The following is a 21594-nucleotide window of genomic DNA, read 5'->3' on the forward strand; positions in this document are numbered from 1 at the left end:
AGAGAATCGCTGCAAATCACCTGAGAGTAGATCTGACCATATTGGAATAGTTGGGAGGAAGTTTGAGAACAGTTTGTTTAAAATAGTTTCTCCATGGTATTGATTTTCACCTGTGTCATTGCTGGTTTTAATTGTATTATTGGCTGTAGCCCTTAGTTGTTCAAAATAGTCTTTGAAGGGAGATGTACCTTCACAAACATCAGCAGTCAAGTCAAATATATCACACACACACACACACACACACACACACACACACACACACACACACACACACACACACACACACACACACACACACACACACACATATATATATATATATTATTTACTCTTTACCCAATGCTGCAAAGTTTGCCTAAAAAAAACCCTTACTTTACAACCTTCTAATCAGCTGTGACCTGCTCAAATCCCCTGCTCATTATAATCACAGACACGATACCGGCAGCATAATTAGAAATAACAGATTTTTTGTATATACATTTCAACAAAACATTTTAACATACTGTACAACAAGATCATTGATGCACTAACCTAACAATCAAATATTCACAACCTCTGTAGAAAATATAGGTTTAGTGTGTGGACTACAGTGGCTGGATTCAGACAAAACTGTTTTTTAACAACTGTAGTTGTTGCATTGACACACACACACACACACACACACACACACACACACACACACACACACACACACATATACATATACATATACATATACATATACGTATACGTATATATATATATATACATATATATTATATTCAATGGTATTTGGGCTTTGTGCTCTAAAGAAATTGAGGGGAAATTTAACACCATGCCATGACAAACACACACACACACACACACACACACACACACACACACACACACACACACACACACACACACACACACACACACACACACACACACACACACACACACACACACACACACACACACACACACACTGTATTGTATTGTTAAATATGTTTATAAACCCCCCACATGTTACACCTGTACAAGCTACTATTATTATTATTTATAGAAAGGGGATTGCCATCTTTGGCATTCCAATTTAAATCTGAAACCTGTTTACAGTCTAATCACAGTGGTTAAACATGGGTGTATGGAAAATGTGCTAAGTGCCCATTGAATGTGGATCAAAGGCCAATTTCAATAACGACCTGTTAGGGCGTAGGCTAATTCTTATAAATACATCCATCAATGCAGTGGTGGAAAAAGTACTAAAATGTTTTACTTAAGTAAAAGTATCAATACTGCAATGTAGAAATACTCTGCAAAAGTAAAAGTCCTGAATTCTAAATGTAATTAAGTAAAAGTACTGGTATCAAAATGTAATTAAATATACAAATATTTGCTTGTAGATCGGCTATTTTCAAATTGCCAAAGTTTAAATAGGGCTGAAGTGGTCTTGTATAAATATAAAAATCTTTTGCTTGTAGATCGGCTATTTTCAAATTTCCAAAGTTTAAATAGGGCTGAAGTGGTCTTGTAATTATAATCAAAAATATACAAAGTAACAAGTAACTAGTATAATATCTGCCTCTGAAATGTAGTGGAGTAGTACTTAGTTACTTTCCACCACTGTATACGTGTATTTTTCAAAATGCATAGTACAGTAATTGATTACATGTACTTAGTTACTTTCCACCACTGTATAAATGTCTTTTTCGAAATGCATGTATGTCTTTCATAAAACATTAAATGCAATGCTCTTACTTTGAAGGCAACCGGAAACCTTATATTTGCTAGCTCAGAAACCGGATGTGTTATATTTGCTACCGGAACGGAGCTAGGACATACATGGGAACGCTCACACTTCCTGTACATGCGCGCGCAGCCGCAGTAACTGTCGCATTGTCAAAATAATAACCAGTGGTGGAAGAAGATATGTACTGACATTTTGTACTTTAAGTAAAAGTACCAATATCACAATGAGGAAATACTCTGTTACTATTAAAAGTCCAGTATTCAGAATGAACTTGAGTAAAAGTACAAAAGTATTCGCATTAAAGTATACTTAAGTAGCCTACTCATTTTTGCAGAATGTCCCATTTCACAAGTTTCCAAATATATAAAAATGCTCTGAAAATAGCAGAACTACAAGCTCACAACGAGGCAACGCGTTGAGAGCTTGTAGAGATACTATTTTAAAATAGCTGAAGTGGTTAATGCATGTTTTGTACTAATGATCAAAATCTACAAAGTAACTAGTGACTAAAGTTGTCAAATAATTGTAGTGGAGTAAAAGTACAATATTTGCCTCAGATGTATTGGAGTAGAAGTAAAAGTACTGAACATTTTAAATACTCCAGTAAAGTAAAAAAATCCTCAAAATTGTAGAGTGAGTAAATGTACTTACACCACTGCAAATAACTGCAAGCTATCAGAATGGAAATGCTCAACTCTGCTGACTGAAATAAAACAATTAAACCTAAATACCTATTTTCTTTACTTCTTTACTTCTTCTATTTACATCATCACATATATTTCATTTATGCCATAAACGTGCCATTTGGTACCGCGTGTTAACGTCGCAGACTCACAGTTGAGAGTCATGTCTAATGAGTTGTATGGCATGGTGAATTTGTCATCATATCCAGTGGTGTGTTTCCAATTGTCAATCATTTTACTTCTACTCCACAGGCAAATTGTACGTTTTACTTTGATTATTATTAAACCACTTCAGAGCTATATACTTTGGCAATTTGAAAATAGACGATCTACAGGCTCACAAAGCTTTGTGACACATTGTGAGCTTGTAGATCCGCTATTTTCAAAGGAATTTTATACATTTGAAAACTTGTGGAATGGGACCTTCTGCATAATGAGTACTTACTTTTGGTACTTTAAGTATGTTTTGATGCTAATACTTTTGTACTTTTACTCAAGTAAAAATGTAATACCGGACAAAACTTGTAATAGAGTAGTCTACAGTGTAGACTCTACACTACATGCAAGGTTAATTATATCCATATGTTACACATCTGAGCCAACAGAGGGCGTCAGCGGCTCGCCAGGATGATGACAGATCCGGATGTCAACAATACGGACCCGGAAGTCATTGTGACGTAGGCTTCTGTGCTTTAAAAAAAAGCACATAAGAAGAAAATGTTAGACTTGATTAAAGAGAATGTATTTGATTTCATACTATGTTTAATGGTTGGACTGTTTTGAGCGACGTGACAAACTGACAGTCAACGTTATGCCAATCACACCAAAGCAGGGAAGGGACACTGCGGTAAGGTCTCTCACCCCCCCCCTCCCTCCCTCCCTCTCTCTCTCTCTCTCTCTCTCTCTCGCACACAGCACAAGTAAGCAAGTGGTATAAAGTAATTAGGTACATTTACTCAAGTACTGTACTTAAGTACAATTTTGAGGTATCTTTGGGTGGTGAAACCGCCCCTATAAGTGAGGTTTGGATATTTGTACAATTATCTTGGGCAGTGAAACCGCCCCTATAAGTGAGGTTTGGAGATTTGTACAATTATCCTGCGCTGTGATTGGCCAATCACAATCTATTCAGGACTGTGATTGGCCAGTGTCACATGACACATGTGCATAGCCCTAAATAAGAAACCATAACTTTAAAAAAAACATAAATTTGTTTTTTTAAAGTTATGGTTTCGTCCATCATAAAGAGTGTTTCAATAAATGTATTTATCTTTTGTACATGATTGGTTGACTCCATTCAGTATTGTGATTAGCTAGCAAGACACCGCCCACTTCACACAGGGTGTGATTTTTTACTTTACTGGAATATTTCCTATTTTCAATACTTTTACTTCTACTCCACTACACCTCAGAGGCAAATGTACACTTTTACTCCACTATTTGAGCACTTTAGTTACTTTGTAGATGTTGATTATTATTACAAAACATGCATTAACAACTTCAGCCCTACATTTCAGCCATTTGAAAATAGCCGATTTAGAAGCTCACAGCGACGCATTGTGAGCTTAATTGTAGATCTGCTATTTTCAAATAATTGTTATACATTTGAAATGTTGTGAAATGGGACGTTCTGCATAATGAGTACTTTCTCCCTTTGGTACTTTAAGTACATTTTGATACCAATACTTTTGTACTTTTTCTCAAGTACATTTTGAGTTCCGGACTTTTATTTGTTAAAGTATTTCTAAATTGCAGTATCGATACTTTTACTCAAGGAAAAAATGTGAGTACCTTTTCCACCACTGCAAGTAAGTTACCCAAACCTGGCACTTAACTAAGTTTAAATGAAAGTACAATGTGAATGCTATGAGAAGGTGAACTGGGGCTTGGCTGTGCTCTCTCCTCCCAGGTGCAGGGAACTAATGACAACAGTGTGGTGAGCAAGGTGTCTGCTGCTGCACAGGGATACTTCCAGGATGCTTTCCTCCAACACTTTGTGTGTAAGGTGTCCAGAAGAGCCCCGCTCATCAACAGGTCAGTCTGGACTGGACGCTGGAGTCTCAAGTGTCCCATTGTTTCAGAAATAAAAGTGATATTGTCATGTTCTACAAAATAAAAAGGAAAAACTCCACGTAACAGGGATACCAGCTGTTACATCTGTATTAATCTCTCAAGACAGATTGCGTCTGTATTAATGAAACTACAACAATGTAGCTTGCCATGTGTACTGTAAACATGGCAAGCTACCTCTGGCAGTGGCTCAGGAGGTAAAGCGGCCGCTTGGGAACAGCAGGATACTGGTTCGATCCCTGGCTCTCCCTGGGTGGGTTAGTGTCGAAGTGTCCTTGAGGCGTGATTATGAATCCTTATCCCACCACCGCCTTACCTGTGTCTGATTGGCTCCCTGGCAGGCATAGTTTTACTGAGGTTAGGGTTAAGGTTAGGTTAGGCCTAGGCATACTTAGTTGCAAAAACGAGAACTGTCAATCACAGCGACTGCTGGCCAATCAGAGCAGGTTTTGCCTAGAACTGGGGTGGGATCCATAATAACCCGTCCTTGGACAGGATCTCCTCATTTATCAACAGGAGTGCTCTAAGGCCTCTAGCCGGAGCCCTCATCCAGTGTCATTTTGACTATGCTTGCACCTAATCATACACTAGCAGCATCGCCAAGTCACTGACAAATAAACTGCAGACCTCCCAAAATAAGCTTGTGTGATTGCTTCTCAACTTGCACCCCAGGTTTCACCTAACCCCAGACCACTTCATTAGGCTCAAGGTGGAAGAAAGCTCTCAATGGTTCTGCTTTTCAAGATACTCAAAGAAGCAGTTCCCAAGTACTTGTCGAATTACTTCTCCAGAGTAGGGAATGCTCATAGGTACTCCACCTATGAGGGAGTTTTTCTGACCTTGTCCCTTCCAAGTTCAAGTTGCCTAAGGGTAAAAATGCATTCTATTGCGCAGTCACAACACAGTAGAATGCTCTACTAACAGCCCTTCAAGGCTGACTTAAAAGCATGGCTCCATGAACATTCAAATTGGACTTAGCCAAATTCTGCTCACTCCCTGTGAGTGACCTCCCCCATGTGTCATATACCGGGCCCCCACCCCCTTTTATGACGCTATATCATAACCCTATCATGAATACCTGCATATTTTCATTTTCTATATTGTTGTGTAGTTTTTTTGTTGCACTGTTTTGTCCAGAAGTTTGAGTGTTGAATGTTTAATGGACCACAATGGAATTAAGCCTCTGGCTTTTTGTGTCATCCAAGTATTCAACAATCAAAAACACGTAACCCCTAACTGTTTCCGATGAGCAGGTTGGTGCCTTGCATGGTTTCCTCTGCTGTTGGTGTGTGAATGTAATGTACATCATAAAGCGCTTTGGCTAAAGACGCTATATACTGTAAATGCAGCATTTATAATGTATTTACCATTTAAGAGTTAATAACAGCTATACAATAAGGCATTAACTTAACTTTTGAGAGCTACTGTCAGATCCACAGTGGATCATCAACCAAAGCATGTATATGTTAAGTAATATGTTTTGTTTCAGGGGCTACTATGTTCGCTGGAGAGCTGTGGACCACTGTGTGAAGAGGTTTCTTCAAGTGACTGAAAACTGTCCTAAAAGACAGGTTGATATTAGATTGTTAGTACAAGTTAACAACATGTTTCATTGAAGATATGCACCTTATTTCATTTTCATTTTTCTCTCATTCTCTCATCCTCTGTCTTCATCTAGATTTTGTCTTTGGGTGCAGGTTTTGACTCTCTGTATTTCCGCCTGCATGAAGAGGCGGCTCTTGACAGAGCTGTGGTGTTCGAGGTGGATTTCCCAGATGTTGCTCGACGCAAAACCGCCCTGATCAGTGGCAATATTACACTGAGTGGAAAATTGGACTCCAACCCACTTTCTGTCACAGGTCTACCATGACATCCACTCACATCACAAATTCATAGTAATTTAGACCAGCGAAATTGTGATTTATTCCAAAACATACACATTTGTTTGGGCTAGATACTGTATACATTGCTAATATCAACTGCCTTTCATGTGTTCATGACTGTCTCTAGACCCTGTATATGTGTCCAGTAGTCAGTATCGCCTGCTAGGGGTGGATGTTAGAGAAGCGCCCCAGGTGGAAGAAGCTCTTGGTGAGGCCGGGATGGACTGGGCTGCCCCTACCCTACTGCTCTCTGAAGTGGTGCTTACTTACATGGATACACAATGGTACTTAGCATTTATGTGTCAGAGTAAGGCGTTATCGCTGTATTTGTGCATGGATTTGTTTTTGCAGGAATTATATGGTACATCTGGATATTTTGTGTGGTACAGGTCGGACGCTGTCATTGGTTGGGCAGCGCAGCTTCTGCCCCAATCCCTCTTTGTAATGTATGAACAGATCCTACCCCACGATCCCTTTGGTCGCATCATGCAAGATCATTTCCTGAAGCTTAACTCTACTCTGCATGCGCTTCGACAATACCCAAACACTGCTGCCCAGATACGCAGGTTCCTGGACAAGGTCAGTCCCAAGTTAGGGCAACAACAATATACCCCATTATGTATTATGACTGTTATCTTTTGTGTGTTTTGTATCCTAATTAATTTCATATGAAATATTCCCCATTTCTGTGGGTTAATTATGTACATTAAATGGTATTAAAGTATTAAAACTATGATAAACTGTATGATTAATTATGTTTTATTTTTGAATCATGCTCAAATGTTCAGTCAGAATGAGTAATGGTGTCCCTGGTGATGTGTTGTCAGGGCTGGGAGCACTGTGTCTGTCTGGACATGAATGACTTCTACCTGGACCTCGTTGAGGAGGAAAGACGCACAGTGGAGAGCCTGGAGCCTTTTGATGAGTATGAGGTTAGCACCTTGGCTCTATTTCCTGTTACTTGCACTTGTTCTCAAATAGTACAGCATTACATACTGTAAATACCTAGTAGGTTAACCACTTTCAACCCTATTTTGAAAGTTGGCCGTGTCATAGGCATGCCATTGCCTAACTTACTTATGATAGATTAAAAAAAGTAAAAGAAAAATGCCTTTGTTTTGCCTTTTGGCTCCTCCTCTCTTCAGTCCTCTCCATCCAGGTGCTCCTGTGTACATTCCTACCAACAACAACATCACATGTTTAAGGCAGTAGCACCGACAGATTCTGCTGCTAGCAGAATTAGTCGATTTAAGCAATTTAGTATGTCCTTTTATATCTGTATCCCCACAGGAATGGCACCAGAAATGTTCCCACTATTTCATCCTCACCGCCTCTCGAGGCACTCTGACCAAACAGGCTTTACTCACACAACCTCCAGGTAACTCAATTGACCATGTTCACATGGTGGTCATTTTGCTCTTGTGTCATACCCAGGGCTATTATAGTTGACTAGAGCTAACAAAATAACAAAAACTAGAATTGAAAGAAAAACATTTTAGTTAACTGAAATATGCAGATAAGGAGAAGGATAGACACGCCAGTGTCCCCTCCAAAGCTTTCTAGATGATATAGTATTTGTTTCAGTTGATTAGTATTAGTAAACGGCTGCATATCTCAACAGGCCTTATGTGTTTTTCTCTGCTAAAGTTGTGATTGTCTTTGTAAACTCTGTTTTCTTATTATTTGACTTCGGTGTTTCCAGTTGCATCCATAATCTCCTCTCCGAGCCCCGTTCTCCTGAGTGCGAGGATCCTCCCAGAGGAAGTGGGTGTGGAGGGACTGGGCATGGCCTCCACTTCTATGGGCCCAGGCCAGGTGCTGCTCACTGGAGGCTCTAGTCGAGGAGGCAGGGGGGCAGCCCCAAGGGTTCTCCTCAGAGGTCAGGCCGGCTGGAGATGTGCCTGTGTGGAATCCTCCACAGACTGGGGTAAGTTTGTTTCAGCTTTTCTTGATCATTTACTAGCATACTGTATTGGAGGTCATTCATTTTCATTTATAAATGTTTCTACCACCAAGGCGTGCGGCTATATCACACTGTGACCTCCCTCCCTGGAGGGGAGGCCATACTGTATGGAGGTCGCTCCTCACCCCTCAACCCAATCAGAAGCCTGCTCAAAGTGACCGCTGAGCTCTGTGGTCCACCTGACTCCGTTGGCTCAGAGGACCAGGGCATTGTGAAACTGTCCGTAAAGGAGATGGCCTGCACGGGGGATACACCACAGCCAAGATGGAGGCACTCTGCAACCGTGGTCAGCCACAGCGGTGAGAGATTTACAACAAAGGAGGTGTGAGCTCTAACCTAGCTAGAATATACTCCTGCCAGGAAATACATTATTTTCTGTTATTGGAAAGTGTAAGCTCTGCTTGTAAAAGTAAAGAAAATCGGATAAACCATTATCTGATAATAAGGCATGTACCTCAAATCATTGTTTATTTACAGACGCAAGAATAAATGAGTGATTATATTGGTTGAACCTTCTACATTTCCCCATAGATAAGGACTTCCTGTTCATTTTTGGTGGAAGAAATGAGGCGGAGCCAGTGCTGGGTGATGGTCACTTCCTGTCTGTAGACCAGAAGCATTGGACTGAGGTTTGTTGAACCCAACACAGTTGTATAGCTCCCACATGCCAATGGCAGTGGTGTCTTGGTCTTTCTCTGCAATTGTAATAAACTTAATTGTAATCAACTGTGTGTGTATGTGTGTGTGTTGTTAGATCGTGATAGAGGGCGAACCACCTGCGGCCCGTCTCTCCCAGTCAGCATGTCCATACCAGGGAGGAGTGGTTATGTTTGGTGGGCTGGGGAGGGAGGGTGTGCCACTAGGAGACACAGTACTGCTAAGGCCCACCAACAGAGGCTTCCGCTGGGACAGGCTAGCGGTCCAGCCCCCTCCTATTGCCAGGTATTCTTCTGCCTACACATCTCCTAGTATGAGCGAATAGGGGAAGGGGATCAACGTCACGTGATTCCCTTGTTTGACGCGGCAAAAACTCGGATGTGTGTCTCAAAGACTATGATTATTGGCAGAATCGTGGAAAGTTTAGAATATTTTGCGGTCCCGTTTTCATTTTTGAGAAGATCGGTGGTTGTTGCAATGACCTGCGCTTCACCTGCAATACTTCACCATATGCTGCGCTATGACGAAATAAACCCACAAAATGTAACAATGTGTACGTTCCGTAATGCAATTCCAATTGTGAAAGCTGTGTTGTTTCACCCGGCGAAGGAATGGCGGATTCGGCCAAGCCCCAGGGCATATATATATTTTGAGTATGAAAAATCAGGGGGTCTAAAGTTTAGTAGTGCCACAATGCCAGTTGATGTTTGGCATAGTACTGGACTTATGTGCCAATTTGTGTTTATTTTCATGCATGTGAAGGCAGATTTCCTGGCAGAAGAATCAGAAATACAAGAGGGACCAGCAGCATCGCTGCCTGGACCCCAATAATGAATTTTCACTTGTTCCACAGATGGGAAGTCTTCCAAATTAATGTGATGTAAAGAAAGCTAATGTTGTGTCCACCCTTCTGTTCTGTCCAGATATTCTCATTGTGCTCATGTGATTGGAGATCGTCTGGTTTTGGTGGGTGGAGTTTGGCTGCATTCAGAGTGTGTGCCAGGTGTTGCATTTATACATCTGACCACTGGGATCAGTGTGGAGCTCACTCTGGACACAGTAAGTTGACTTTACCTCTTGCTGTTTATTATAGCTATATACAAATATCACATAGAATAGGCTTTAAAGGATTTCCCCTATTGTTCACACCTTAAGGGTTTAATGATGGATTTCCCCATCAGCTTCATGTTTGGGACCATTAAACAATTGACTTGATGTTGAAATGTCTCTCTTGTCTGTTGCTCCTCTTCTAGACCTCTGTACCTTGGCCTCTGTTGCTACATTCATTCTGCAGTGAGCTGACAGACCCTGACGAACCAGTTGTGCTCCTGATAGGTGGGGGAGGAAACTGTTTCTCCTTCGGGACTCACCTCAACCGTCAGCCTGTCACTGTGGACCTCAGATCTGCACTGGGATTAAATGATGTGCGCTTCTCTGACACTGACTTAGCTAGTTTGGTACAAACCTAAACAGAAGAATCCAAATATTCCAAAGGAGGAGCTGTGGAGTTTAAATTATTTGAGAGAATGCTCTTATCAGGCCTGATATGAATCTAAAGTAATGGCAAATAGTTGGTTCTCTCTATATGCTATATCAGGGACACTTTCATCTAAAGTGCTTTATACTAATAGTGTATGCTTTTTTAGTGGGAATGGAACTTGAATGTGCTAGGCTTTACCCATATACAGTAACATACCAATCCTACAGAAGGACGACAGTCTGCCAGGACATAAACAGACTGACACATCACACTCCAAATAAATGTTCTCACAGTTTGCTTACCAGACAGGTTTTTTATTTCAGGTGGAGACCTCAGTTTGAAAAAAAATCATAAAATTGTCAAGAATTGAGTCTGATATCGATCATATTGGGGGCGTAATTTTTATATGGGACTCATTTTGGTGGAGGTTGGTCGGGTCACTCTGTGCAGCGTCTGAAGGACTGGACGGTGGGTCCAGCAGCGCCCCAGTCGCCGGGCTTGCGGTACTCTCCCTTCTCCAGGTAGTACTGGCGGCCGCGGTAGTTGGGGTGCTCGTAAAAGACCCACGAGCCGTCAAACACTTTGCAGGAGTAGACCTCCCTCCAGCGGAGCTTCTCCTGCAGCGAGGGGCAGTCCTCTGTGGCCTCGTACACCTGGCCCCCAAAGTCTGCCTTTTCATACAGCTGCATCTTGTACTGGGTCCCACTGGTCTGGGAGGGGGGACGCAGGAAAGGGGTAGGAGTTTGGATGGAGTTGGCAGTTTTGAGTGTCAGTTGTGTTCCAGGGAAGGGCGCAAAGCAGTGGAGTGGGTGGAGCACAGGGGAGGAAGAGTGTTGCAGGAAGAACGGTTAGTGCAGTGGGTTGGGAAAGAAAGGGGAGGGGATGTGGGGTAAGAGAAATGGGGAAGGGGGGGAGATATATAGGGAGATGAGATTCATATCACAACATGGACAAGCACAAGGACATCTGTTTCTGGCCTTTGACATTTGATCCAAAGGTATACATAGTATGCCATCATGTTCCACTCAAAAGCGACTAGGAATCCTGTCATTTGACATTTCTGTTAGACGCTTTGCTTTGCACCATTATAAATGTACGTACACTGCACTGAATTAGATAGATTTTTGTTTTGTATGAAAGCGGGATGACTGATTATTATGCCCCGTGGTACTGGGCCAGCTGATAAGCAATATTGATCTGCATTATGTGCAGGTCCTGGAAATAGATTGCATGGTATTGATCTTCATTGATGAAGCCCTGAACCAGTAGTATCAACACCAACTGCATGGCCGCATTGGCATGGCCAAACTCAGCCCTTTTCCTCATTTACTCTGTCCAGTAGGCAGTGGGTCCGAATGCCACACCACACTGTGTATTGCAAGAGGTATGGAACAGAACACTATTTTGTCACTTAGATATTAGAACCTTACAGGTTTATAGGTAGAATAACATCAAGGTTGTACAATGCAAGTGCCGAAAGGGGGGGTCTTAAGTTGGTGTAATTAAAACACGTCTTTGAGGTGTTGACCACTTAAACCCTTTATACTTAGTTGACTAGGTCTGTTCCTTTTTCCTCTCATCTCTTAGCCCTCTACAAGCTTCCGACTATATTCCAGCGTTGTCAGCTTGTAGATATGCTACTTTCACCAAAAGTGTTTGCCCCAGAATAGGGACTCTAGGGTTCCTGTGGTTAGTTAAAACACCTGCTTTGAGGTGTTCAAACGGTTGTTAAATCTGAGCAGAAACCTCTAGACGCCTTCAGACGAGGCAGTGGCTGACTTACAAAGTGGATCATCTTGCAGGAGCTGAGGCGGTCATTCAGGCCCATCCAGCGCAGGTATTCTGGGAACTCCCCCCGGGTCAAGACATACTGGTAACCCATGTAGTTTGGCCTCTCGTACACCACCCAGGCTCCACTCTCCACCCGGATGGAGTTACAACGGCTCAGATAGGCGTGGAAGTCCGAGCAGTCGCTGTCGCACTCATAGCGACGGCCCTGGAAGTTCTTATCCTCATAAAATACAATCTGGAGGAAATAGATGCTACCATTTCAGATTCAGACAACAGGTGGTTCCTTTCTAAAAGATAATATATTAGAGATTTTGCTTCTTTACAGTTGATTCAAAATATTGTTGCTGTTCTCAGTTAAAATACAAAACTAGACTAGGTTCCTGTCATTCCTGTCAAGTCATAGTATCACCAAATGTTTGGCATTTTCAGTGTCCTTATCCACCATCTACTGTAAATGACATGAGATCACCGCTGTTCATTCCATCTTCTCTTACTCACCCTGCCCATCTTTGACATCGTATGCAGCCTGGCCCTGGTGTTGAGTGGTTGCGGTCTCCCTGAAGTCTGGATGCATGAGTAGCTGTTCACCAGCCCCTTTTATATCCACGCTCTTCCACTTTTATAAACAGAAACAGTGGTGGCAGTGGGGGAACAATCGCTTTGTCATGAAAATGAGATCCAAAAATTGAGTCAGTGATTCTGTTGCTATTGACTTTTTCCAGAAACACGAGGTGGGATTATGGCATAATGGCAGAGGACTGTGAGCGTACACTGACCGCCCCCTCTATCCCTGCTTGGCTGGGTGCAATGCCCCGCAACTCACCTCACTTCACGCCTGCACCATAACACAGCACGTGCAAGCCCCACCAACCTGACCCACTTGGCTAGCACCCACCAACTCATGCCAAAATTCTTCCTGCAGTGTATTACGAATGCCTTGTTGTGCAAACGTTTGTCAAATGTCAAAAGTCCTTTATAGTATTTCAAGTGTCAGTAACTGCTCATTGTTTTTATCTTACTTTGAGATTCTTCATTAAATACATTGAAGCAACTATGCCGTCTTGTGATGAGAAAATGCGAGCTGGAAATTACACATGCAAGGCAAAAAATTACACAAAAGTCAGAAAATGTACAGCTTTATTTATCTATAACTTTTCTTACATTTACATTGTGAATCGTGCTCTTTTCATACCGTGTTCAGGCCATAGTGCAAATAAGAATTCGGTTACAGCAGTAAGGCATAGTAAGTTACAGTACAATATATATATTCCACACTGGCCACAAAGGTGAAAATACAGAACGGGTGAATAACACATAACACTACAGCATTTTGGACAGTCTGGCAACATTGTTCTTTATGAAATATATTATTCAGCAGTCCATATGATGCAATATGTACCTCCTTTTGCCCATATAACGTAAAGAAGCTGCCTTGGGCACATTCTGCTCAACACAGCTCTATATCATTTGAAAGGTGTGCACTGGGAGAATGACGCTGTTGACATTCTGAATACAAAGCAGAGCACGATGTATGTAATTTAATAAACATTTAATAAGCATGTAATCTCCAGGCCAAGAACTATCTGAGGTAAATAAATGCTCGATCCTTTCTTTGAGGCAGCACCAGTCTTGAAAAACTCATCACAATGCTTATGAAAAAAAGGCATATTCATACAGGCCTCGTTTAAGCACATAAAAGGCTTTTAAGTATTTTATCTCTATTCACATCAAGTATACAATAAAGAATTTGCTTCCATTACACTGAAGAGGCTACATTTTGGGGACACTAATAAATTATCGAATAACAGTAAAACAGCTAAATATATTGATTAAATTAACCTTAGACTCACTGGGTGAAACTTGTCTTATACACCCAATCCCCCGCTTTATTTTTTGTAGACAAAAATATACTAAGCTAACCTGAGCCAGCTGTCTGTTATACTCCTAAATGCCATTATAACAATAACTATGTACATCTATATTCCCTATCCTCAACTGCGTATGTCTCACTTTTCCTTTGTTAGAAGTATTTCATACTATTTCATTGTGCATATCTTATGCGTTAGAGTGCACAATTTGGAGAAGAAAAGGCATCAGTCACTTCAGACTCCACTCCATGCTTCACCTCTATGCCATCCTATCTACAGATTGGAGAATTCAAGGAGGGTGCTCACAGATCACAGATCTGCGGCTCTCCTACTTCTAGCTTTGACATGTCTTAGCGTACCTTTTCTCTAGTAAAACTCTGTAGACATGGCAGCACATAACATCCAACGCAAATTGGATCAATGGCATCAGTTCTGCTGGCGACATGCGTTGACCTATCATGCACAATGATCACAAAGAGTTGCAATAAACAATACTCAAGCATATACCTCGAACTTCAGAGTTCCAAAACGTAGCAAGCCAGATAGCTCTCTCATATTCCAGAACACCACTCAAATGACAATGGCATAAGTCAACTCAGCAAGCCAAGTGTCGGTCCCATTGCCCGTCTGGTCCCGACATGTTTGGTGCCATTAGCTGTGGACTCAACCAAGCTGTGTTTACCTGGGCAGTCTCCTGAGGATTCATTTAGGGGCCCCTGAGACTGAAGCGTACGGGGTATGAGGCTATCAACTTCCTGTATGTGCCCCGTTTCCAGCAGCCACTTGTGGAACCTTTGCTCCACCAAGTCCCGGAACTGTTGCTGCTGCTCCCTGGAGACAAGACAGAACAGAATCTGTTAGAAATGGATAAGCAGTCAGGGAATTTCCCACAGATACTGTACTACTTAAAGCCACTGACTCTCTTCACCTGTGCTTCCTACATGCATTTTCCATATCCGCTTTACTACTGGGAGAGGACAGTCTATTCTCCAAAAAAAGACAGTAAACTGTAAAGCCTAATTTATGCTTCTGCGACATAGTGTAGGCAAGCCGCACAACAAACTTAAATAAATATATTATATAAAGTATATATAATATTCAGATGTTGTTTATACAGATGCTAGTTTCATTGTTTAGCTGGTATCCAAGTTTCTTAGCATTTAAATTAATGTTGTTTTTAATAAAAAATATAACTGCAAAAGGAAGAAATATCCACAGACACCAATTTTCTAATTAGCTTATTACAATGTTTCACTCAATGGGCCGTCCTTCAGACATGATATTGCTATCTTAAAAAGGAGAAAAAATGATAATAATTTAACCACCCTGTAAAAGTCAAGTTTAATGACAAGATAATAAACCGAACTCCAGAAAGTAATTCCGGGGTCATTTTTGCCCTCTGCTCCTGTATTTGTGATGCATGATTGCATTGTAAACTCACTTGTTGAGATGAGCCTCTGCCACAGTCTTCTGCCAATTCTCTATCCTCTTGTCTTTCTCCTCCTGTGCTGCCTGGTACGGCGCAGGAAGCCCCCCTGGCACTTCACATGTATCCCCCTCCATCTTGAAGGGCACTACCATGGTATGGAATTCCGTTGGGGGCAGCAGACGGAAGCAGCCCGGCTCTGGGTTGGTGGCGGATGAGGAGTGGATGAAGCCCTCGGCCCCCAGCACTAAGGGCTGATCCCAGACGTTGGGCACCACGGCCAGTCCCACAGTGGCCATGTGGTCCTCCAGGGAGGGGTAGTGTGTGTGAAAAGGCCCCAGGGTGATGTCTGTGTTCCCGGGTAAGAGTAGAGGGCGGGTGGGGGTCAAGGCGCGGACGGTGCAGTGCGAGGAGGAACCGACGGCTACGCGGGCGGCCACGCACACCACGTGCACGTTCTCACAGCCGTGGATGTGAACGCTGGTCTCCACAGGACCCAGGACCACCGTGCTGTTATGGCACTTGTCCACGCTGACTGATCTGAAGGTACATACATATGCATGTCCACACACACACACACACACACAAAAGATAATTTCTCTCATTTAAAATCTTAGAGACAAAATAAGAGTTTGCACACTGTAGCTCCCTTTTGCATATTTATTTTTGGTACCACCTGAGTCAACAGTGTAACTTTACATTAAAAACAAACTTTCAATCATCCACATTCAGGTAAAGAATGTAAAATTGGAGGTGTTATATCATGCAAAACAAAACAAATAATATATATGCTTAAATATCCCTGCGGTCTGGTGTATATTGGAAAGACAACTAGAGCCCTGAAGACGAGAATCTGTAAACATAGGAGTGCTATCCGCAACCATAATTCAAGTCCTGTAGCTGTCCACTTTAAATCAGGCAAATCATAATGTATCTACTCTGAAATATATTGGCATTGAGGTGGTAAAATGTCCCCGTAGAGGCGGAGATATGGATAACCTGTTACTGTTACCGAGGAGAGAGTTATTCTGGATCTATACTCTAGATACCATTGCACCAAGAGGCCTAAATGATGACTTTAGCATTAGGCCTTTTCTATGACTGGTTGTATTTGGCACTATAGTGATGTTTCATTGATCTGTCTACATGTAATAATGATACAGTGTTTCACATCTATGTAGGTTTCCTTCTGATATTATGTTATGATATTATTATTAAGCAAAGGCGCAGAAGGCCAAAGCTAAGAAAGCATACTCATCTACAACAGTTTGGTCAAGGTGGCCAATTGTTACAGTATTAAGACTTCGGCCTTGTTGTGGGATCAATTCAACTCTATAGTCCTCTTCTGTGTTACTGTTGTAGATGAGTATGCTTTCTTAGCTTTGGCCTTCTGCGCCTTTGCTTGACCAGTGTTAGGTGTTCTCAGAGGGACACACACACGCACGGACGGTACTGTTCCAATGAAGACTGATTGATCCTGTCTTACCTCACTTCAAAAGTCATAAATGGCCTTTTGAAGTGACACACCTATTTATAGGATTTTTTTTCGTCATGCGTCCCAATTGGCCACCTTGATCAAATACATTATGTAGCACTAGAGAAAACTGACATAGATCAAACACACCAATCAACTGCTGAAACTGTTCAAGACAATGAAGATGAAGAAGACAGACAAGCATTTGAACAAACCAGTCAATTACGACGACTCCCATATGACACATTGCTTCAAGAAGAACATTCTTTAGATGCAGACACTACATAGTCAGTCGCCCCTGCAGAACACCAAAAACCACGCGCATTCTACCAAGACGACCCGTTCTACCAAGACGACCCGTGCTATTAAAATAGCACGGGTCTGCTGGCGGAGACTTGTGCTCCGAGGAGCACATTTTCTAGTTTAATATATGCCTTTTTATGTATATTCACTTTGTATGAAAATGTTACAAATCATTTAAATGGTCATTGCACACCGGTTGCCTATCAGGTGATCACTTGACCTGTTCATTCATTGTATTTAAGATGGCGTCTCTGTTGTGCCAAACTAGTCTGAAGAAGAGCAGTGTGCTCAACGCGTCGCTCAGCCCACTCAGGTGGTACCAAAATAAATATGCAAAAGGGAGCTACAGTGTGCAAACATTTATTTTGTCTATACGTTTTGTAGTTTGAAGTTCAGCACCTGCGCCTCTTTTGATCCTCATTTATTTTTTATTGATTTAAAATCTCCAATTGATGTATATAATAAAACTATACTTTGACAGCATGCCATGTATCAATGTTAGTAAGACTGAAATATGCTATAAATGGCAGAATGTTAAGCAAAGTTAATAGTAAAAAGAAAAGAAAAATCACACCCAGTGTGAAGTGGGCGGTGTGGTCATCACAGTGGTCATCATAGTGATGGAAGCTCACTTCAAAAAAGAAATACATTTATTGAAAAGAATCTTTATTGGTCATCATAGTGATGGAAGCTCACTTCAAAAAAGTGATTTTTGGAAGTCCATAATCTTATTTATAGGTTATTAATGTCATCATGTGTCTCGCTAGCCAATCACAGTGCTGAATAGTCAGCCAATAGAGTCAGCCAATCACAGTACAGCTAACTGGGCCAGCTGGGCCAATCACAGTGCAGGAAACTAATACTAATGAGACGTCCCAACCCCACTTATAGGGGCGGCTACACCGCCCAAAAAAAACTACATCCGTGCTGTTTTTATGAGCTCCAGTGTGTTCGGGGTAGGCCAGCCTTACCTGAGAGGTGAGAGGAGATAGATGAAGGCACCGGAGCATCGGTGGATCTTGATGTTGGCACCGACCAGCCTTTCAGAGTCTTTAGCCAGGGTCTGTTTGAAGACCTGCGACATGAGCACCATCCTGCTGCCAGGTGGAGCCAAGTGGGTGTTCCTGGCTATCTTGGCTCTCTTCATGGCCCCCTCCACTGGAAGGCACACACACAAGATGGGACAATACAAGTGAACATAGAAAGTAATGTTGACAGAGACATGTAGATGCGGAGATGGTGAGCTAGCACACACACCTGTGGTAATACAAATCAAAGTGTTCTATATGTGATGTGCTATAGGTGTGATGGGGTTTTCATCTCTTCCTGAATCAAGCAGATTTGTATATACCTTGCTGGGCCCAGGCCAGTTTTTTGCCGGAACGCAGGCAGGTTGTCATGCCAAATGGGTTGAATACGAGGTTGTTTCGGAGGCAGGTGAGGAGCTGGTGCAGGGGAAAGGAGCGGGTGAGTTTGGAGTAGCCGGCCTGGCCCTGCAGGGGGTCTTTGACCAGCAGCTTGTGTACAGGGTAGACACTTCTACCATGACCCATGGAGCCCTCCAGTAGCAAACTCAAGCCCTGCACAGCTTCCACTGATACCTGGACAGTCACGACCGTAAAACACAAACAGCCTCAATCCATCTTAATAAACATTCTTATACAATCAGCCTCAATCTATCATAATAAACATTCTTAAAGGTTTGTTAAAATAAACCTCCATAGGCGGTTGTCTAATGCTTGAGGTCCACAGACCTTAGTATCTCGTATGGCCTTTCCAGAGTCCGACAGCTGGCCTGGCTCCACAAGTAGCTCCAGCAGCTCACACAAGTGGCTCTGCACAAACGACAGGTGGGCCTGGTCATCCCAGTTCTGCAGAGTTAAGGAAGGACACAAAGAGAGAGAGAGAGCGCGCACAATGAGAGAAAAGGGGATGCAAAACCAGTCCTACAAGTTTCCTACAGTGGAAAATGTACTTGCAGAAATCATCAAGTCATAAGCATTTATGAACAAATGTTTTTATGTGTGGTACTTTCTGCCATAACCTTCTAAAGTCTACCATCGTCATATAATGGGACATTTTTCCACGGTAATATGGTGTTGTACATCAGGGGAAATGACCTTGTTCTGGGAGCTGGTCTTGGCCTCTCGGTCGGAGCAGGCAGAGGGGGAGCGGGCGCGGGGGCTGGGCCACTCTTCACCAAGCAGAGAGGTCCGCAGGGACACACGGCTCAGCTGCTGGATGTAGAGGAATAGGAGGAACTGCAGTGTGTCCACAGACAACTGGAAGAGAATGGAGGGGAGGGGCGGAGATGAGGAAAGTGATACAGGCGGTGGATATCAATATCTGGTTCACTTTCCCCCTTGGGCAAAAAATAGCTGAGCCTAAACAATGAGCACAGTAGTATGCCCCCACAAAAGATAGATGACTCACAAAAGCAAGTGACATGGTGAGATAATGTTACAGTTCCAAGGAATAGAAGCTCTTAGCTTACACAGCTTGACAAATTCGTCTCTCACCTTGCTCCTTTGACGATCCAGTTCTCTGGACGTGGAACACTGGGACAGAGACTCTGCCCACTCCAACTTCTCCTCAGGCGGGTGGCCCACAAGCAGGTCGAAGGTCTCAAAATAGAGCCATGCCAGGTCTTCTTTGAGCTGCAGCTTTCCACAGGCGATGTGCTTCCACATGGGCCAGCCCAAAGTGGGGAAGCAGCCATCCCGCGTACGCACGTAGGTCACCATCTTACGAAGGTAGTAGATGCCGAGTTTGGATGGGGGAGCCACCTACAATGACATCATGCATTAGTATTTTTTAGAGCATCGGTGTGTGGGACACACAATGAATTAACTGATGTTACATAGGGGACCATGTAACAGTATAATATATTCACCGGCAATGCTCCCAGCAGGAAGGGCTCCATGCGTGGCCATATGCTCACATTGTCAGGCTCCATGTCTGATAAGGAATGAGACAAAATAGCTGCAGAACGTTTGGTTTTCATAACATAATAATAATATGTATTAGCATGACACAGAACAAAGTGACTACTACACACAGAATCTCACAGTCAAACTACTGAATGTCAACTTTATGCAATACCCATAAAAAGTAAACGTACAGACTTTGTTGATTGGAGAGCTGTAGGGAGAATAGTTTTACCCATTTCTCTTTGTCTACAAGCTTAAATCTGATATGGTGTAATAATAATGCAAACCACACAGCATCAATGTTCCCATGACAACTGGCATCAGAGTTGCTCATCATAAAAACACTTGACATCACCTTAGTTTAACATGCAAGCAAGCGTGATTCAATCTCACAACATATTGGAGCAGTGAGTGTTCAAGGAAACGTTCTCTTTCGATCTCTCCAGCATAAAACGTAACTTGAAGGATGGGGTTATAGCCTAGATATAGTTTCCAGGCTCTCAAACATTAGCTAACTATGCTAACCAAGCAGGGATGGAGGGAGACGCCTCCTGTGGGTCTTACTTTGAGCTTCTGTTCTCGTCCAAGCAGAATGATGTTCTATCTCGATGTTCCAGGGAGAGCAATGGATCTGTAAAGTCCGTCATAAGTGAAAGTAAAGATCTCGAACTTCAGCTGTGATGATGGCCGTTGGGTTTGTTGTGAAAGCAGATAGACAACAAGACACGCACGCGAGGTTCTTCCTATTTGGCGCCCTGTTGTTCACAGTCACTCCATCTGTTGCGCGCTCACGGGCGCGCGCCCGAGGTGAACTTTTATGAATATGAATGGATCTTGTTTTGATATCAGTCGTTTACTGTGTAAACATTTAAAATGAATTATCTGATTGAGATAAATACAACGTACGGGTTTTTGTTCCTACTCCAACCTAAAAATATTGCATTTCATGACATTTTAACTTACATAGATACATGACTGTCATATTATGTCAGTCATGGATGAACTTCAACATAGTGTAGTGTATCTACATAAACGTTCAGATTCCAAATATAAAGTGCTTCCCTATGGCCACGGGTGTTACAATTATGTACGGGCCTTCAGAAGTACCCGTATTTACCGTATTGTTCAATAAAAAGCATTTTAATCCGATCGGTGGCTATTTTCTCCGAATTTTCTCCATATGCTTTCAACTGCGGCGATCCTATCGGTTGGGAGGTGTATTGCACTCTGATACCTTATAACTCTATGAGGAAATGGCCAGTTTTGGCCACCGATCTGATTAAAATAAAATGCTTTTTATTAAACAACAACACGTACTTCTAAGGGGCCGACGCCGTATATAATTGTAACTC

The 21594-nt window shown here is 42.4% G+C and overlaps 3 protein-coding genes across 4 annotated transcripts; 1 reads left to right on the forward strand and 2 right to left on the reverse strand.

Annotated features, from left to right (window-relative positions):
* Positions 1 to 3108: 3108 nt before the first annotated feature.
* On the forward strand, positions 3109 to 10804 carry lcmt2 (leucine carboxyl methyltransferase 2). The gene is made up of 14 exons (XM_080412306.1): positions 3109 to 3244; positions 4307 to 4431; positions 5957 to 6038; positions 6146 to 6326; positions 6478 to 6634; positions 6740 to 6929; positions 7178 to 7282; positions 7641 to 7728; positions 8053 to 8277; positions 8367 to 8612; positions 8845 to 8942; positions 9068 to 9255; positions 9894 to 10029; positions 10224 to 10804. The coding sequence occupies exons 1-14, from the start codon at positions 3209 to 3211 to the stop codon at positions 10437 to 10439; spliced, it is 2073 nt and encodes a 690-aa protein (XP_080268432.1). The 5' UTR covers positions 3109 to 3208; the 3' UTR covers positions 10440 to 10804.
* Positions 10805 to 10850: 46 nt separating this feature from the next.
* Positions 10851 to 12757, reverse strand: crygs2 (crystallin, gamma S2; the record flags this gene model as incomplete). Its single annotated transcript, XM_080412177.1, has 3 exons — positions 10851 to 11160; positions 12234 to 12476; positions 12740 to 12757. The coding sequence occupies 3 exons, from the start codon at positions 12755 to 12757 to the stop codon at positions 10888 to 10890; spliced, it is 534 nt and encodes a 177-aa protein (XP_080268303.1). The 3' UTR covers positions 10851 to 10887.
* Positions 12758 to 13361: 604 nt separating this feature from the next.
* Positions 13362 to 20994, reverse strand: tbccd1 (TBCC domain containing 1). 2 transcript variants are annotated; one of them, XM_080412307.1, is made up of 9 exons: positions 20807 to 20994; positions 20206 to 20270; positions 19832 to 20098; positions 19433 to 19594; positions 19067 to 19183; positions 18664 to 18913; positions 18284 to 18470; positions 15551 to 16075; positions 13362 to 14940 (listed from the first exon to the last, which is right to left on the reverse strand). In XM_080412307.1, exons 2-9 carry the CDS (start codon positions 20266 to 20268, stop codon positions 14700 to 14702), a joined length of 1812 nt encoding a protein of 603 aa, XP_080268433.1. In that variant the 5' UTR covers positions 20269 to 20270; positions 20807 to 20994; the 3' UTR covers positions 13362 to 14699. The 2 variants fall into 2 exon arrangements, with proteins under 2 accessions (XP_080268433.1, XP_080268434.1); XM_080412308.1 differs by having other exon boundaries at positions 20206 to 20294.
* Positions 20995 to 21594: the final 600 nt, after the last annotated feature.

This window comes from Gymnoscopelus braueri (genome assembly GCF_963280865.1).
Source record: "Gymnoscopelus braueri genome assembly, chromosome: 18".
NCBI classification, from domain to species: domain Eukaryota; kingdom Metazoa; phylum Chordata; class Actinopteri; order Myctophiformes; family Myctophidae; genus Gymnoscopelus; species Gymnoscopelus braueri.

Coding starts and splice junctions, on each gene's coding strand:
- lcmt2 (XM_080412306.1), top strand. CDS start 3,209: ATGCCAATCACACCAAAGCAGGGAAGGGACACTGCG. Junction 3,245..4,306: donor AGCAGGGAAGGGACACTGCG/GTAAGGTCTCTC, acceptor CTCTCCTCCCAG/GTGCAGGGAACTAATGACAA. Junction 4,432..5,956: donor AGAGCCCCGCTCATCAACAG/GTCAGTCTGGAC, acceptor GTTTTGTTTCAG/GGGCTACTATGTTCGCTGGA.
- tbccd1 (XM_080412307.1), bottom strand. CDS start 20,268: ATGGAGCCTGACAATGTGAGCATATGGCCACGCATGGAGCCCTTCCTG. Junction 19,184..19,432: donor AGACCAGCTCCCAGAACAAG/GTCATTTCCCCT, acceptor TTAACTCTGCAG/AACTGGGATGACCAGGCCCA. Junction 16,076..18,283: donor TATCTCCTCTCACCTCTCAG/GTAAGGCTGGCC, acceptor ATGTACCTTCAG/ATCAGTCAGCGTGGACAAGT.